At 42.9% G+C, this 19,163-nt stretch overlaps 1 protein-coding gene across 5 annotated transcripts in view; it reads right to left on the bottom strand.

Moving 5' to 3' along the window:
• Nucleotides 1-19,163, bottom strand: part of LOC126567717 (teneurin-m) — a 504,494-nt gene that overhangs the window by 173,928 nt on the left and 311,403 nt on the right. The window contains exon 1 of one of the 5 annotated variants that reach the window (XM_050223976.1): nucleotides 2,254-2,341. The exons of the other annotated variants lie outside the window; for them this stretch is intronic. Within the exon in view, the coding sequence (XP_050079933.1) occupies nucleotides 2,254-2,338 (85 nt within the window). The 5' untranslated portion in view covers nucleotides 2,339-2,341. Of the gene's footprint in view, nucleotides 1-2,253; nucleotides 2,342-19,163 lie in introns of those variants that run through there. 5 annotated transcript variants of the gene reach the window in all.

Genomic DNA, 19,163 nt, shown 5'->3' with positions numbered 1-19,163 from the left:
TTTTTGCATTCGTAACAAAAGTAGATTTTGGATTTATTTTCTGAAATATTTTTCTAACTGTTATCAAGCATGATTCATCATCAAATTTGCATAAAACCTTTATACATTTAAAACAGATTTTTAAGGCAATTTCTCGCATTTAGATTTTTACGTCCGCCCCTGGCCCATTGTGCAATAATGACACTATCCCTAACTGTCTCTAGTTTTTCCCCTTTTTTTATGCTAGCGCATCGTAAAAATTCAACTGTGCGTAGCAATATTAATGATATTATTATTTTATGCTGTTCTTTAGGCTTCTCTTTCTCTCACTCTTCTTTTCTCTCCCGCTCGTCTCTCTTCCGCTAAACTAACACGGCCAAGCGGTACATTTAAAGGGGATAGCTACAAATGCCACAGTTGAAAGCATCTCAATAATGGCAATGAAAACATTCCACCTTCCAACCACCATTCAAAAATCTTATCGATTTTTCTCACCCATGGCGGCCACCGGCGATCTTCATCAACACCATTGAGTGCCGCAACGAAAGCTCATCGCAGGAACTTGGTCAGAGGAAGCCAGCTTTGCAAAAGGAAAGTGATAGTGGTGCGATAAGATTTATCGAAAAAACGGGCACCCTACCCCCCCAAACCTAAACCAAATAATAAAAAGCGATGTAATCGGGTGTTTCGTTGGATCCAAATTCGGCGAAGAAGGCGAAAAAGAAGAAACACACAAAGTTCACGATCCCGCTAGGGGAATTTGGCGCAAACGAGATTTTCCTCCTCCGCTGCTCCTTTTCTAAGCTGCATCAGCGAAATCGTCGCTTGTCGCTTGGTGCAATTTTTCATTTCCATTTCATTCACTCGCTGAGTGTGCGATCCGTCCCGGAACCAAAACAACACCAAATGCACACCAAACTCCCCCCCCCCCCCAAAAAAAAAAAAAAAACTAGGCAAAGGGCAATCTTAAACGGGCCTGTACGGTACTTTTCCCCCGAGGACTCTCGGCTCGAATCGTTCGGAATCCAAGCTAAGCGGAAAGGACGCGCAGCGAAAAAGATGATAAATTGCAAAATTGTTTTCCCAGCAGAGTTTTTCCACTCTCGGCAGTGAAAATTGGCGAAAGCAGAAAAGAGTACCAAGCAAACAAACCAAGAATGTGTGAGTGTGTGTGTGTGTGTATGTGGAAAGGAAGAAAATCAATTTCCAACGGACGATTCCGCTGGGAGCTTGATCCTTTTTTTCGGGTATGGAAGGCAAAACTTGCCCCGAATGTATGGGGCGCGCCCAGTTTCCCTTGTGCCAAAAACCTGACGGGACGATTACAACGCTCGGGCCGTCTACTCTTCGGCACAGCCGATTGTTGATGTCCGTAGTCCGGTGAGTATTTGTCATCACCTTTAACTTCATTAATTTTTCCCACCCCGCTGGATTGTGCCAGGTTGTTCGCCCACTAATGACTTTTTCCCTAACAGAGCGAGAGAGGGAGGAAGGGGGAGAGATGGTCACCAACATTTTGCCAAGTTCCTGGAGGATTCAGGTTGGTCAGGTCGCTTCGTTATCTTTCGTTTCAAGCTTGAACTTGAAGCTCAAGTAGAGAGGAGTTTGAAAAATCGAATAAATTGGATTATCCTTTCGATCGTTGCGTTCCGTGTTTCTGTGTGTTTGTGAGATGGACAGGCTGGTTTTTCATTTGCCGTTCATTATTGTTAAGGCACAAAACAACCAGTCGCACACAAACACATGAACTCTTGTCGATTTAATTGGGGGATGGGCCAATCAATTCTGAAGGGCCTGAGGTTCGCAACCATTCGATTCGAATTAGTTGAGCCTTATTAGAGGTGATCTATTGGACGGTTGGATGTTTGGATGTTTGGTTGGAAGAAGAAAACACATCTAGGAAAAGCCTATTATGTATCTTAGAGGAGTGTGTTAAGTGTGCCGAAAGAAAATCCTATTTCTAGCAGGACAGCAATTTATTTGTTGATTCTAGCGGACAATCGAGCCGAGATGAGAGTGTTAGAGGATGTAAATACAATTATATAAGGGTGAAAAACAACTTTATCACTTCTAGCTTCTAGCTGTTGACAGTCAAAACAAGCAACAGCACACAAATAAATCAACACTCAGTAATCGAATCAAAAAACCCCAACGTTAGTTAGCGCTGTAAATCAAACGCAAACAAATTAACAAAAAAGCAACCAACAAATTAAAATAAACACTAGGAAAAAAGCACAATAAAACAAGATAAAAACAAAATGAAATAATAATAACCTCGGTTGGTGTGTTTGATGGCACCACGCAGGACACCGTTCTCGCGACACTCCATCGTCGCGTCGTATTCGTACGAGTTGTTCATTGCACCTGGTTCATTGGTGACACCGTTGCACTGGGTAGGGGTCGCTCACCACCGGTGTATCGCCACCGGAATACGTGTGGCCGGACCAGCGTTGCTCATTGGCACCGGGAGGGGCCTAAACACTTTTACCGGCACCGCATGAGAAACGCAACGAAATTTTTCCGTTCCAGAACTCTTTAAATTTTCACACGCTTGTTTCTTCTTTTCAATAAATTTTCGATAAAATAAACTTAAAACACCACCATCCGCGTTTTTCGATCTTTTTTCTTGCGTGGGGGGGTGAGATTTTCATGCACGCGGCAAATAATATAAAACACACACACAATCACTCACGCTTTACACAGCACTTTACGCGCAACATTAAATGGATTTCGGGCCGGGCACTTTGCACTGCTTAACACACAAAAACACACACTGATTCATGCACCATCTCACCGCACACGGTACGCTTCTTCGCTATGGATTAAAGGCAATGTAGAAAATGAAATTAAAATATTTTTAAAAAATAATGAAAACACCAAAATCAGGATGAATAAAAATAGCAAAAACATGACGCTTGACGATAAAGTGGGATTCCGGAACGTGGTACACGAAATGCCTGCTAGTTGTGTGTGCGTTTTCCTTTTTGAATTTTCCGATCACTTGAATGCAGAAAAGGAATGTACGGCGGGCGGATTGATCGGAAACCTACAAAAATCACAACAGCACATTTCAGCGCACGAATTAACCGAAAACCAAAGAGAAAAAAAATACTCGGAATCCCGGAAAACCATGAAAACAATACGCGAAAATGCTATTTTCGGAAAAATCGGGAACGCGTGGAAAATAAAATGATTTTTCTTTCCCCTCACACACACACACACACACACACGGTTTGTACTTTTCCCCAGAAAGAAAAATGCACCCTTTTTTCCTCGTACTTTTGTAGGCTTGTGTGTGTGTGTGCATTTGGATGTTCTGATGTGAGTTTTTTTTTTTTTTGCTTATTGATTTGCACACACACGCTGACACGAGCTTTACTGTTTACAGGAAAATCGAGCTTCACAATAAACACCGAAAAAAGAAAAGAACATTTAACAGGAAAATGACCCACCAAAATACACTCAAACGCACGCAAATTAAACTGAACCGTACGAAAAAAATGGAGGAAGTAAAAACGATCCAGGAACACATCCATCTTTCACCGAATCCTGGAATTCGAACTACATTTTTGAATTATTTCACTATTTGTCACTGATAACGAATTCGGTGGTTGGTTCATAATTCACTGTGGCACTTGACACTGTTCTTAATTTTGTCACAATTTTTCCTCAATCGAAGAGTAGTTGCACACGAAGAAAAATCCATTCGGAGCTCTGAGTCTTTGAAAATGTTACCAAATTTTTTCACTCGTCGACGACAGGTGCTTTTCTTTCTTTTCGATCGATTACCGATTGTTTATAAACACTAGAAAAGGCCTCCGAGCGGTAAAGAAAAGGAACCAATCCAGTAAAACAAAGCGGCGGCGAAAAAGGAAAGCAATAATATGAAGAAAACAAACCATCGAAAAAATGTGTAAAGATTTGTAAAATGGAAAGAAAAGGGCAAAGCAAGAGCGAATTGAAGATAAGACAACAACAACAACAACAGTGGGTTTGTTTTTCAATGGCAATAGACCACAAACCCGTTGTCCTGGGGTCCCGTTTTGTACACGAATCCCTCCTCTCCGTGTGTTCGCAGAACGCTCAGGTAGAGTGGGATTCCGCACCGTGACTCGCACGCCCGGAATGTCACCCGAAAGAGCACATTGAAGGATGCCTGCGCTCGGGGCGAAAGAAAGCTGGCGCTTATCGGGTTTTTAATGACCGCCCAATCGCTTCTCACGGCTGATCACGGAGGGCGTTTCTAGGAAAAAGTGCAGGTAAATACGGGCGAAAGAAAAAAAGCTACAGCACCGAGAAGTTTATGTCCCAAAAACGCGCTACCCTGGGTTTTTGGTTGTGGTGCCCTAAGGATGTTCTACGATCGGCTCTACACCCCCGGGGTAACAACCCGAAAAGGTAATGTTTTAGATTTTAAGGGATGATTTTGTTTTTGTTTCAGAAGCAAAGTCTTTTTTTCTATCCTTCTTCGAGGCTTATCTGGGCCTTAGCAGTTCGATAAGGAACGATTTTAACGTTGACCTACGCACGGTCGGGGACACATTCCGTCACAATCACACCAAAGCGCCACACCAAATCGCCAGAAAACCACAGCTGACAAAACGTTCGTGTTTGTTTCTTGGGCTAGGGACAAGAAATCGATAAATTAATAAAAAAACACAAACTCCTCCACAAGTTGAAGAAGTTGGTCGGATTGTGTGGGGACCTGGGTTCATTCTAACCGTCGCCAGAAGGTCGTCACCGTTGTCGTGTCCAAGAGGAAGAGCGGAAATACCGGAATTGTGTGGGATGGTGGAAAGGGGGGTTACAATAATTCATTTCTCCCCGCACAACCCGGGACGAGACAAAAAAAAAACGGGGTCAACACGAGAAATCGAACAGAACATTGCGAAAAGACGGGTGTAACAGTACGCCCTAAAGTACGTAAGAATTTTTGAAGATGAAGATGGAAAACAAGTATTTCTTTCACACAAACACACACACACACCGAAAACAGATGGAAAAAGGTATAAGGATGCTGTGTATGGAGCCACAGCGAAGGAAAAGGTTTACCGTGGACCAAAAAATAAAATTTAGGCTACAAACCGCCAACGACTGGGACAAAGCTGGAGTAGGAAATGGAAGGAAAAACGCAGCTCGAATTACGTTCAGCTGAAATCCAAGCACCGGAGTCGCAGCCAGCGCACCCATTCCGAAAATTGTCCCTTATTTTCTTTTCTTTTCTCCGTTTTCTGTGCTGTTTTGTGGCCTTGGTACAAAGGATACGAAAATTTCGGAGAAGGAAAAATAATAGCGACGTCCAATTTGCGGTATTAGGAAGGGTGCAAGCGGATACGCGCGGGGAAAATTGCAAGACGAAACGGAGTTCTTTTACCATCGGCAAAACAGGACTTCGGGATTCGGGATCGTGTCTGTGTGGGCAAAAGGACGGCAACATTTTCATTGCCGAAAATCGGGAAAAATTTGAACCCGAGAGCGAGAGAATTTGAAAACATCAGCTCGCGAGAGAGAGCGAGTGAGCTGACGCGAAATTGCAAAATTTTCCGCCACTAAAGAGAGAGAGAAAACCAAAGCGAGAGAGTGAGAGGGAGTGCGAATTACCGAAGGAGAGTTTTTCCTCTTCTTTTTGTTGTCGTTGGAGCCAAATTTTCGCTTCGTTGGAAAAACAGAAAATTTGGAGAGCGAAAAACGAGGCCAAAAAGGACGACAAACTGCGACGCACGTTTTTTTCGCGTTACTGGCCGTTCCGTGATTTTCCCGTGAGCGGTTTGTGCGTGTGTGTGTGTGACCACACCAAGGATTCACGAATGGTAAGAACCAGGCCTGCTTTCTTGGAGAGGAACTCCAGAGTTTTGTAGCATTTATCCATCAACCAGTGTGCATCACAATTTTCTTCTTCAGAACACGATGGCTTTCGATTGTTTTGGAACGTATGTCGTCCAACAACAACAAAAATACGCACACCAAATCCTGCCAAAAACGACACGGAAAGATGTGTTCGCGCTCTCGCAGAGAAATTTCCCACGGGTTCAGGATGTTCCGAGAAGCCTAACACGAGTTCCAGCTCCAGCGATTTTTTTCTCGATGTCTATGTGTGTGGATTTCCCTGGTTTTCGCGAACTAGCAACATTTCCAGAGGGAGCCGATGGGAGGCAAGATTCTGGGGTGTTTATCGATTTATTGTTTTGGTTTTGGGGGGTTCGCACGGTACCGCAATTTTTGCACAACCAAAAGTACGGCCAAGGATCTCTCGTGCTCTCTCTCTGTGCCTGCTAAGATTTTGGTGGAATATCGTCTTGAAGCGATTCTGGTGCTTTTTTTTAAGTGCCTTTAGTATGGAAATCGTTTGATATAGAGAAAAAAGCCTTCGTAACGAAACATACTGACTGATACAGGCGCCTACTGCATGAAGTCCTCATGCTCAAAGTTAGAGGGATAGGTCACAATGGTACTGAAAACACACATATCGATATGGAAAACTCACTTTCTGTACACGCGTGAACATGAATGCCAAAGATGCGATGAAGGCCGAACTATTGGGTGGGTGTGATATTGATGGAATTCTCGAATCCGAAAATTGCACTATCCTCCTGGTAAATCACACACAACGAATTGGACACAAAATCCGCACACACGCACAACTTCACTTTCTTGTGATGCACACCAGACACTGCCTACTGTGATTCGGAGCATGAACACATCATCTGCATCAGAGGAACTTGTGTAGGATTCACCAAATTCTTTCCTTTGTGGCATAACACTAAGACACACCGTATTTTCACTGTGATGCTGCGTTACTCAATCGGCTTGTAGCATCGTTCGTCATCACTTCCATTTCCCGAAAAAAAACCGGATTCTCCGTTGCCTTTAGAGCTCTGCTGACATTCACAATAGTTTGCTCCGGGTAGTCACAAAGCCATGTGCTTATCACTAGCAGATGTACAACACACACACACACTCGCACTCCGCTTCTTCCTCAGCTACATTCTCGTGCGTGTTCCAACATGCTGATGATGCTGTTGTGCTTGACGCCGACTGGCACAGGAGTTGGTTTCGGATTTTTGGTGCTCGTTCCAAACGCATCCAACGCAGGATTACAAGAATAAATTCAGCTCATTCTGTTCAATGTGTTCCCTTTTTGGTTGGGAATGCTCGATACGCTACAAACAAACACACACGCACGCACGCACGTAGCAAAAACGCGCGACTCAGTAAACCAGGCAATAATCAAGCAATCCGTACCAGCGCAACACAGCTGCTGCTGTACCCGTGAAGTATGCAAACCGAAAGGCTATTTTCTTGCGTTTCCTTTTTCAATTATCGATTTACTTGCTTTCCAGCCGAACTGACGAAAAGTACTAAGGAAAAGGGCTGATTTTTCCCCCGATCGCGAACACTCTCCAGACGTCGACTGACGCAACGCGACGCAACGTTACGTCCACACGCACCGACGGTCAAAATCAAACTGCTCGAACTACTCACCTTTTTGCTCGAAACCGGACCGTTCGGGGCAAGTTTTGACCGAATGCGGTCTGCATCGCATCCCAGTGTAGCGCTGCGAAAACAGACCAGCGCTCTCACGCTCTCTCCACTCTCACTGTCTTTCCCGCTCACACACGCTCGCTTCGATCGGCTGTGTGATGTGGTGTGTACAGTGTGTGCAAGTGAAACAGAGCGAAAACTGCGTGTTCTTGCGAACGAGCGATTCCTCTCGCATTATGCAGCTGATGCTGAGAAGGATGCTCTTGTTATGTTTTTATGCTTTTCTTTTATTCTCTCTCTCTCCCGCACCGATTCGCATGCTGAAGCTGTTTTCATTCTCAGCGATTTGTGTGTGTGTGTTTTTTTACCATCTCGCAGGATAAAAGAAAATGCAGAGCAGCTCATATTTTCGCTCCTCAACATTGGAAAATAGTGGAGGAAAATTCGATCTCGGCTGGTGACGGCATAAGCAGGGAGAAAAGAGAGGAAAGCAAAGCTAGAGTGAAAGAGTGTAGATTTTCATCGATTTTCCAACCCGAGAAAAAAAAACCGAGTGCAAACCCGAGAGCCGTTTTTCGTGCGGCGAAGAGAGCCATTTTCGCTCCGGCAGCGAATTTCCCCTTCGCTTTTCCGGCTGCTGGAACATTTCCTGTGTCCTTTTTTTTTGCTCTCACCACCCTCGAGCACTCATTTTCGTCCTCGTGTGGAAGGAACTCACGCGCCAGCAACCGGGAGTTACACAGAATCCACCCGAAGAAAATAGCGGGAGAGTCGATTTTTTGGTCCTTTTTCTCACCCAGCCTAGTGAAACTGCAATCGTCTCACCATGTATTGGGGTGGGATATTGTGTCAGTGAGAAAGGAGAACAACAACTGTCCCTGTCTCGCTTCACGGTGTGACGAGGTTTTGCCATTCGAAATGGCCTGTTCGTCTTTCACTTGACTTTCCCGGTAGGATCCCTGAACCGTACCGGGTGGAAAGGTTCACCCATACATACATGTGTGAGGATACAATCTGGTCGTCTGTCAATGGTTTCAGCAGCGCGTCGCGAAAAAGAGAACCCCATTTTATGTTGAGCAAGTAGACGACGATTGAATTTTTCGGGAATATCATCCTAATCGCCTCCGGTACAACAGCACATACACACCCTGTGTGTGATTTTTCACAAGAGAGAAAGAGAGAGAGAGAGAGAGAGAGAGAGAGAGAGAGAGAGCGAGGGAGAGAAAGATTTTCCATCACTCCGCGGCGGTGAATCATTCGAGGAGACTGTGGCGGGATCCGAAATGGGGCAAATTCTTATTAAGGATCTTTGTCGACGGCTGCGGCTAAGGATGTTCCATCCTGCTCCCCGAACGAAAACGAAGGAAAAAACCTTTCCCCGGCAAAAGCGTAGAGCGAAAAAGGATATCGGGTCGGTAAACCCGTAGGCAAATCCTTAAGTGTTAAACTGCATAAATCCATCCCGCAGGATTGGCCTCGGGCCGTCGTATTTTCGCCAGCTTTTTCATGTACGGTGAAGAAATCTATATGCTCCAAAGTTGCAGACACTGAAGCTGGGATGGGACAAGGATCGGAACGGGCGAACCTTCTTTATTCGTTCCATCGGAGGCGTCCGGAGGAGCTTCGTTATTCACATAGCTCAACATTTTCGCCCCCAAAAAAGGGAAATACAAGGGAAAGTTTTATTTTCATTTTTCCACCGTAGAAGGATGCGGGTAAGGTTTAAGATTTTTGTGAACCGAGCTAGGGCACACGGGAGAAAAACTGACAACTTTTCTATTTGCATCCGTCAGCTTGGACCTTTCGGTAAGGGCTGGTCGGGATACATACGTTTGAAGTAGTCCCCTGAAGGCATGAAAAGTGTGGGGAATCGGATAAGTAAAGAGTGTGTTGGATAAAAAATTAGGGCTAGGTTGCAAGAAAATGAAAGAATCTATCGGTTTGGGAATGCTTAAAACAATCTTAAAATCAAAACAAGTTTAACAAGAAAATAAAAGTGTTCTTTCTGCACAAAAATGAAGCATTTTTCCTGTGGAAAAGAGGAAAAAAAAATTTAAATGCAAGCTCTCGACCGAATGAAAATCAAAACAAACTTTCCTTTTTCTTCAAGGCTCAATCAAGGCCAAACATTTTCCCACCCATCAACCATATATCGATCAATATTTTCATGCATTTAATAAGGAACTCCATTTTTCGCTTTTCGTGCTTTGTCGCCCATTCGCTCCTACCTCCGTTCACTACTCCATGCTCGCTCGATTTTACCATTCGATGCGTATTAATGGCACCGAGTGGGCTCGAAATTCGATTATGTTTAGCATATGTGACGTCTAAGCCAGTGAGGGTCCTTCCACTGCACAGCGACCGACAAAGGTTTGGCGTGCGGAGCGTTTCGGAGAATTTGATTTTCCAAGGGTTCCTGCCGACCTTCGCTCGTTACCGGGTGAGTGTATGTGATGTGCGCTTCCGAAAAGCAGCTTAGCTCAGCAGCACCAAACTTCCGTCTGTTTTGCTAAAACAGACCAGCAAGGACAACTGCGGGGGGGTGGAGCAGCAGAAAAAAAAATCTTGGAAAATCCTTTTCCCTGCCCGTTCCCAACCAAAAAAAAAAAAGGCTGAGAATTGGATGACGGATCCTAATGGGATCACTTTATGGATTGATTTTCTTGACGATTGCACTTTTGAAAGGGAGGGAGTGGGGGGTGGGGGGGGGGGGGGGGCAGGTCCTTTAGTTTTTGCTGCCAGCGAGTGAGCAAAGTTCAACTGGTCGAAATGCCTTCGCCTGTGAGTGTATGTTAAAAACTTCTGCAGGAAGACTTCCAGGTCCCAGACTTTGAATCAGGACAGAAATGGGGGATAAAATTCGGGACTCTGCTTAGATTCGCGCGCTTTTTTTTCTCTCCCTTTTCATCTTTACCTATTCCGTTTTCAGTGTATTGTACGGAAAGGATAAAGGATGGGCGCGCGTGTGTTCGGAGAAGCACGCAAATGATGGAAAGCCGTTGTGAGTCGATTCACCTTTTTTTTTTGTACATGGCGAGTGCCTTATATCGTTACTTAAGATTTCAGAGCTTAGCGTCGCATGAGCGGGTTTTTTTGGCTTTGTTCCTCGGTGAAACACAGCGAAGCCGGGGAGTTTTTGGTAAATCCTGCCGTCTGTAACCCTTAATTTTTGGTAGATTTCACCTCAGGAAGGGTTTTGATATAAATTTTTTGCAACGCAGTTCGCCTAATGATTCTTTGCAGTGCACCAACGGGTGAATTTTCGGGTATCTCTGCCGATCTTTTCGGTGGAGAGGACGAGCGTGAGCTAAAAAATCGAATTATGCCGGTTGTCCGTGGAGATGTCTGACGGTATCATAGGATTATATTTAAGGTTCATTAAAGGGGATAGCAGTTTTGCTTGATTTCACGTATGCGTGTGCAAAATTAAATGTTTTTATGAATGCAATTGTTAGTCATATTCGTAGGAAAGGGAGAGTTAAGAACATCAATGCGATTTATGAGCAGTCCTTCGGGTATTGAACTCTTATTTTGCGCGGAGACTTCTTGAACTCTTATGTGTTTCATCACATGTTACTTGCAATTCCTGCAAGATTCCGTTTTCATCGAACGGTTTTAGCCAAGGAGACGAGTTCTAAAACAAACTACACAAACCCACAATTTTGCGTAAAAAAATATTACAAACTTCAACTATTCTCAGACATCTGAGATCCCACCCTAGTTTGAAGTTGAGCCTCATAAAATTCACAATGTAAGTCCTAAAATTTTCCGAAAACTCTGCGTAAATCCTTCACTCTTTAATCCTCAAATGGCTGTCTAAACTATTCATGCCATAAAGAAGGATATGACCCGATAGCTAGTAGTCTGAACCTTTTCAGGACATGCATATGACAATTATTGAGATGAAGCCAGGCATGAAGACTTCTGATCTTGACTTTCATACAAAGATCTGGCTTCTTCAAGTAAATTCACTTCAAGTAACTTGCTTTGAAACATTCGGAAATTGCTTATAATTTTTGAAGGAATCCCCAAACTTTTCAAACCACCCTCTTGTTAAACCGTTTCTAGGCATCATATCAACCGCTATCGCCATCATTCGATTGCACTTTTTTGGCGTCAAATTGAAAGCAAAATTATCCCTTTAGGGCTTAACTTTGGTAGACACTTTTCCACACAAATGTCACCCTATCGTGTCTCCATCGGCTGGCTATTATAATCATGCCTGCGCCACACAATATGGCACAGCGAACTTTGTTTTCCTTTCGCACAATCTCACCTTTCATCAATATCATATTCGCCTTCAATAGAATAGCAAGTCATTTACCAATGCTTTTTTTTGCCTTTGTTTTTACCACCGCCGAATGAAAAATATGTTTCACCTTCGCGATCGTTCGCGCCAGCACACACCTTGCTGGTGTGATAATGTTGTGTATTTTTATTTTCCTTCCACAAAATGAACCCAACACGATGAGAAAGGAACTTTTTTTTTGGTTCCAATATCGCATTAAAATGGCGCTTTAATTTTAGTTTCTTGAGCGACTCCAACTTCACTCTCGCTGTGTGGAGTCTTCGGGTGAAGAAAAAAACATCTGAAGAAAGTGAATGACTTTTCTTCAACTTATGGGGTGAAAATGTGTCCATTTTTTTGTGTAAAGGTGCAATAAAAACAATTTACCATTTACCAACTTGAAGAAACAACATTAAATGTCATACTTCTTTCTCTACGGGTCCTTCCAGCTGTGATACAGCGCCATCATCGAGAAAGTTTGCGAGCAGTGACCTTCAGAATAGTATTGGAGCACTTTTTTTTTTCTCACCTGTCTGAGACACTGAGTTTTTCTTTTCATTCCAAATGTCTAGTCGACCAATTTCGGACAGAAATGAAGTGACGATTCGTGAGTCCGTTAAAATCATAAGCACAAAGCAGTAAAGAAAAAAACGACAAAGAGCATCAAACTAGGTGACAAAATGAAGCTTCAGCTGGAACACACGAAACACGACAACCTACAGGCACGCAGCAGTTTTATCGAGACGCTACCCCAAAAAGAAAAAAAGGCAAACAATCTTTCTTCGCAAAAGAATTCCTAAACTTTTCCTTCTTGGTGGAAACTTTTGCCTTTTTCGCGCACCATTCGGTAGGGTGACACCTACAAACCCCTTTTTTCCCACGCCCGTTTTTTTTAAAAAAGGCTAAGGTGGACATGGATTCCGTTTCCTAATCACGTGCGCGCTGTTTATCCCCTTATGGCGCTTATTTCGCTCTCGTCGGTGTCCTTTCGGCAGCCTCTTTTACCAACCGGTGGTAGACATTGTCCTTGCGTGAAGGGCGTGAATTCCACCAGCGAACAACAAACTGCAGTAGAAGAAACAAGCACTCACCTGGAAGAGAAAGGAAAGAAAACAGAAATAAATAAAATGTATTGCAAGATGTCGCATCCGGTCGCAGTTAAGGAAGGCGAGGTTAAAGAAATGGATGCAAATATGGTGCAAACATGAATCGATTTTTTACTATTTAAATAGAATTTAAACTTTCATTTTTTACAAGCTTTTACAAGTAGTTTTTTCATCCCATCAGCCACACACACACACACACACACACACACACACACACACACACACACACACACACACACACACACGAACATTATCGATATTGAATGGTCGTTTTTGTAATGGAAAACTCGCACTTCACAAACACTTTCCCAATTACGCGCAGTTTTCCTTTGTTTTCGATCGTTTACACTGCAAACTGATTGCAATTGGACGTGACAATATGTAAAATGATTTCAAGGGCCTGCTAAACACGTGCCAGGATGAACCAGACTAAACAAAGGAGCGTTTTTTTTCTTCTTCAATATTTTCTTACCCCATTTTCTGGTTCTTTGTTGGACCTTCACGCCAGATTTTCCTCAAATGCATTGTTTTTGGTTATGGACAAAAGTAGTGATTGTGTTTTTGCACTAAGTTTCATTACTGTAGCAGATGTGGTCTGTCCTACACAAAAGGAAACCGCTTCCAAGTGTACGAGAAGGTGTGCCTTTTTATTGCACAACGTTATGCTCAGTCAGTGTAGTTCTATTGATTTGAGTCCTCTGCAATCACATTCCTATCGAAGCGCATCACCATTGGCACCATTTCGCTAATGAGAATATTGCACAATTTCAAGGAGGAAAATCCATTCCTTAATACTTTTTCTTACGAGTTTTGTTCTCTTTCGCAAGCAAAAAACATTGATGTAAAATTAAAACACAATCAAGAGTTGACACCCGAGACACGGTGACGAGGTTCCTCCGAAACGTTAATGGAAGAAAATGAAAACAAAAAGAAAAGCGCAAAAGGAAATGGATGGAAAATTAATGTGCGAAAGATATGGACACAGGAAACATGACCACAGGAAGGACAATCACGATAAAGACGGCAGGCTGCTAAGTTCCACTACCTTCTTGCTTCCCATCCTCTGTATTCGCTCCTACCGGGTTTGTTGATGCGTCTTACTGATGCCATTTGTCATGGAAGTCAATCGAGATCGATATTGCCCGTGGGCGCCATCAAACGCGTTTAGTGATGGTGTTTTATTTTGCAATTCATCATTTCATCACCGTTTAATGTCTGCTTGCCAAGGACAGTTGTAAAACATTTGTAAAATGAATGAGGATATTGAAGTTATTGGTATGTTTTCCCATAATTGGTACTCTGCAATATCTGAATATTTAAATTTAAAGGATATTTTGAGTATTTTAACGTTTAAGGATTTTAAAGAACATTTTTAGTCTTAAAGGATTTCGATAATAATTAAAAATAATAACGCGAAAACGATAAAAATACAAATACAAGCAAGACAAGCTAATAATTTTTGTTTCTTAAATAGAAAAACAAAATAAGAAAAATCCTTACAAAAATCAAAACTCATCCAAAGCTCGTTAAATAAATAACTTAACCTGCCAGCAAATCGAAAGCACCCACCAACACCCTTTTCCCACCCATCCATCCACCCTATCCACCTACAACGTCGGTGGCACTCAGCGTCTTAAGTGACCAAAAATCGATTTTCCCCACATTTCCAGCTGAGTTTCGTTTCCGTGGGCTTCCGTTCCTTTTTTTTTTTTGGCGTAAGACTGAACTTGACAAATCCTTGGCAGTCGGTCGATCGGCATTGTGTCTTGTGCGGCTGTTTGTCTCCCAAACGGCCGGTTAGTGTTTCGTTGATGAAAATGAGTGGCGGATGCGAATAAAGAAGCTTTTCCCAATTTCCGGTCCCGCACACCTGTGCCGTTTGTGTGCATGTGTGTATGTGTGTGTGGGCACGTTGTTTTGGTATAGGAATTGTGTCAAAAGCTCACTTCGCAATGACTTCGAAAAAGGCGAAGATGCGCTGAGGAATGCTGGTAGGAAAAATAGAGGGGAAAGAGGATTGAAAATACCAAAAATATCTCACCAGGCCGGGAAGTCTCTGGGAGGCTGTATGTGTTGGGAAGGTTGAAAGGATACTTCATTCAGATCTGCAGATGATGGTTCATTTCCGGGCTTTCTGCTTTTGGGTGTGTTGTGAAGAAAATTCGATCGAAATAGGATTGGAATGGTTCAGAAAATTGAGACGAAATCGGGATTCGTGCGATGTGTGTCAAAGGAGAGTTTTTTTCTTGCTAGTAAACGGAAAGCATTTTCAAAACACACTGTTTTCCTATGTACTATTTAACTTTATTCACATGTTTTACTTTGTTTGCTTTGTGATTCAGTGTTAGTTTGATATTCATTTTTTATTTTTCATTGAATTCAAACGATTTTGTGCTCCTATAAGGCTTTTAACATTTTCTCTGCTGCACGAAAAAAAAAACAACCTTTTTTGCTGTGCGTAGAATCGATGAAAACATTAGCCCCTTGATTTGTACTGCTTTCGTAAAATGATGTTTGGTTTTTGCTTTTTGTTTTCCTTGCTTCCACAAAAAGGAAATGGAAGGAAAAATAATGAGAAGAAAACACAAGAAACCCAACACCAACAACCTTACTGAAACTGCTCAATCGTGTGATTACCGAATCGCACTGCGAAAGGTTGATTCTCTTGATTAGGAAATAAGAAAATGGCACCGGACTGCTGCAGAACTGTTGGGCTGTGTCCTTTTTTTTGTAGGGGAGGGAAGGTTTCACTGTTGGTAAAATTGGCAAACGGGCAAACGTAGCACCAAGCGCCCAAGGTGTGTATCCCGGTAGCGAAAGGTGAAAGGAATTGGATTTGAATGTGAAATTCGATTTCCGGCACACCGGATCACCGGGCTTCTTTATTTCCCAACCCCAAAACTACTCCGTATCCTGCCATTGATTTCTCGATTTTGTGTACTGTTTAGGACTTCCTTTCCTTTTAAGACCTTTCCACCGAGCACGGAAAGGTGTTAATACCGTGCGGGACGTTCAGGTGATGGTGGAAGGGGGAAAAAAAAAGAAAAAGTCATAACTTTCAGGCCTTTCACGTGGGAGATACAGAGCTGGTGCGTGTGTGTCTGTGAGTGGAAAATAAAATGAAGTTAAGAAACCTCATCCTGGCTTCCAAGCTCCACACAGACACACACACACACGCACACAAATACCCACAGGATGCCGTGCAAAACAAACGACCAAATGCCGGACGATAAAACGCTGATTGAACCGATCGGAACGGCCAAGATTAGGATCATTTTTCTTCCCACGATTCATGGTAGGGTTGCTTCAACCACCACCCCAACCATCCTAACCATTCGAGATCCCTCTTGATGACTGAAACAAGCAGCAAAAAAAGGCTAGAGACAAACAAAAAAACTCGAATTGAAGATGACGGAGTTTTTCCGCTTCATCGCTATTTTCCACCAACCTCAATTCCGGTTTCGATACTTCGATTCCTGATTTCGCCAAACCGTTTCCTTCTTTTCCGATTTATAAGGATGAAAAAGAAGCAAAAAAAGGGAAGTCAAGAAAAAATAAAACGCTGAAAAAGGTTAAATAAGCGTCCCCGAGGGAGACAGGGGAGGGGAAAAAGCTTTCCTGAACGCATTTCCTGACTGACTGAAAGCTTCAGCTGTGTGATGGTAGGAGGAAAAATGGGAATCCCTAGGGGAGGCAACATTTTCCCGGAAGCTTTTGTTTCGTCCTCCTTTAAATGACCTTGAGTTTAAGGTTCAGTTCTGGCGTGGTAATGAAAACCGTGGATGTAATAAAAAAGGCTGTTCGAGAATGTTTGCTAATTTTAGAAACGTTTCAATGGTCGCTTCCGGTTCGCTTGCTTAACGAATTTGTTTTGTTCGTGTTTTGATCGGGAAATTAGCGAATTTGCCATTTAATAATTATGAAGCAAATGCAAAATACATTTTTCAAGAGTAGTTGCGAGTAGTTTAGTTTAGGCACAATTTTTTCTAATGTTTTATTTATATTTATGAACGGTTTTATTCAATTTTATTTTATTCTTTTCCATTTTAAATGTTTAACATTTTATTAAACTACAATCATGTATTTTATGATGTTCTTGACTGTTTTATTTGACATGTTACATTTCTTCAATTTTTCTTTCATATTTATTTATATTTAATTCAATTTATTTTCAGAATAACGACTTTAAGAGATTTTAGTATTCTTTCGTTTTATTTCTTATTTTCATCACGCGTAGCAAAATTGCAGTAAACACATTGCTTAATAGCTCTACTCTAAGATGCTTATTTTAATTAAATCTTCTCAACCCGTTCTTACCATACAAGCAACAGGACAGTTTGGAATAAAATTTATTTATTTTTCCCTAACGATTGAAATTTACACACATCTGACGTAACAAATGTTATAGGATCATAATTAAGGGCTTCTTCTGTAAAAAACCATCAAACCTCCATTCGATCCTCAAGCACCAATCGGTTAATTTCCATCGTCGGAACGGAAGGCAATCGTTTGCACGTCGGCAGATGGCTACAAATTGCCACCCAATCCCTGAACAGTCATTGACGCCAAGCCTGCAGCTCATGAACGCTTTAATGTTTACCTTAACCATACTTAACCTTCACTCTAGATAGAAGATCCTTTTGATTTCCCGACAAACCACCTTCAAACTCTCGCGGACTGCACAGGGAGCTGAATGAAAGTATAAACGAAATAAAATACTAGCCCCGCGTTGGATCATGGGGTGTCGTGACAAAAAGGGGGAGGCCTTTTTGTGGAGAACATTGGCGGAACACGAAAAATAAAACCACATAGCACACTACCTCACCTATTTCCCCTCGGAGAAGATTTTATTTCCATGGAGTAGGGGACATCAACGAGGAGCTTCCAATCAGTCTCAGTACAGCGAAAAAAGGTAGGCAAGGAGGAGAAGCCGAATGAGGTTTGTGGGAACGGAATTTTCCGCGTTTCCAAATTGCCGGTAAAAAATAAACTCCAAAATGGATTTTCGAGAGCTGAGGTGAGTAAAGTGTGGATAGCAGCAGCAAACACAGCACCAGGATAAGACATCCCGTGAATAAAAGCGTTCCGGGAAGCTGTGCTGGGAAGTGGCGCTTGCATTACATTTCCTTGGGAAATGGGGAAATTTGCCGCAAAAAGCACTTTTCGGATGGTGTGCATATTTTCCACATTTGAGTGCGTGTGAGTGTGTGTGTGTGTGTGCGCGCTGGCCGGAAAACTTTACCTATGAGTGTGTTCGTGCGCGTATTTTTCCGAAAATTGAGAGCTTTTTCCTGAGTGTAGAGCGGTGAAGGTTTTCGAAGTGCAGGGCGGGGGGGGGGGGGGGGGGGAGCGAAATTAAATTGTTGATTTTACGTACATACGAGTGTTCGCATTCGAAGAGTGGTGTTTTGGTTTGGTACGGCTGAGGATCGAAGTGAAAAACCTTTCCGCTCGCTCTCTATCTTTTGCATGATATTATTTTTCTGCTATTTTGGGTGTTTTTTTTTCTTCTGTTCATTTGCGTTGCTCGTTCAGAGTTTTAGTGCATCTAAAGACCACCCGTAAAAAAAAGGTTTCCGAACGCACCGGGTGTGTGTGTGTGTGTGTGTGTGTCGGGCTCTGTGTTCCATTGCAAATGGTGTGATTTTCACCATTTATTACGATATTATTACGAGCTTGCGTTACATGAGCGAGTTTTGTTTTGTTTTTGGAAATGTAAAGAGGTTGGCATGAACCTACCAAGGCGTAAGAAGCAAATTCCTATTAAGGCGACATGAAGACGGTTGTTTTCTAATTTTCTCCCACCGTTACGTTCCTTGTATAGCACGATCGGATCCGATTTGCCTGCAGATGGGGCATATAAAATGGTGAAAACATGATTTTAATCAGCACGCGAGATTGGTCCACATTTCCGGGCAGGATCGGTGTATTTGGTGGAGCAATATTCTTCCCAACTTTATGATGCGTCTTGAACACGCATTTCCAAGAAGCTGCCTCAGGTCACTGAACTGAACGCGCTGGGATTGCTATGTCCAGTTTGTCTAACGGTCCACTGACATCAGTGCCATCGCTGCCTGCGATTAATGCTCGAGCACGTACATCACCTTCAACGGGGCTGCGAGTCTCGGCCCAGGAACGATCGACTTTAATTCAATTGGAAACATCCAACCGCTCAGGCAGGCCTGCTGGTCAGGTGTACATGCTCCGGTCGAGGACCGGTATGGGGGATGGGAGCACTTGCAGGAGCTGGTAAGAGCATCAACTGAACAGCACTTGATATAATTCTCCCATTGGGGTTGCCGAAGTTG

The sequence above is a fragment of the Anopheles maculipalpis genome, chromosome 2RL, assembly GCF_943734695.1.
Source record: "Anopheles maculipalpis chromosome 2RL, idAnoMacuDA_375_x, whole genome shotgun sequence".
NCBI classification, from domain to species: domain Eukaryota; kingdom Metazoa; phylum Arthropoda; class Insecta; order Diptera; family Culicidae; genus Anopheles; species Anopheles maculipalpis.
This window is presented reverse-complemented; position numbering and strand designations above follow the sequence as displayed.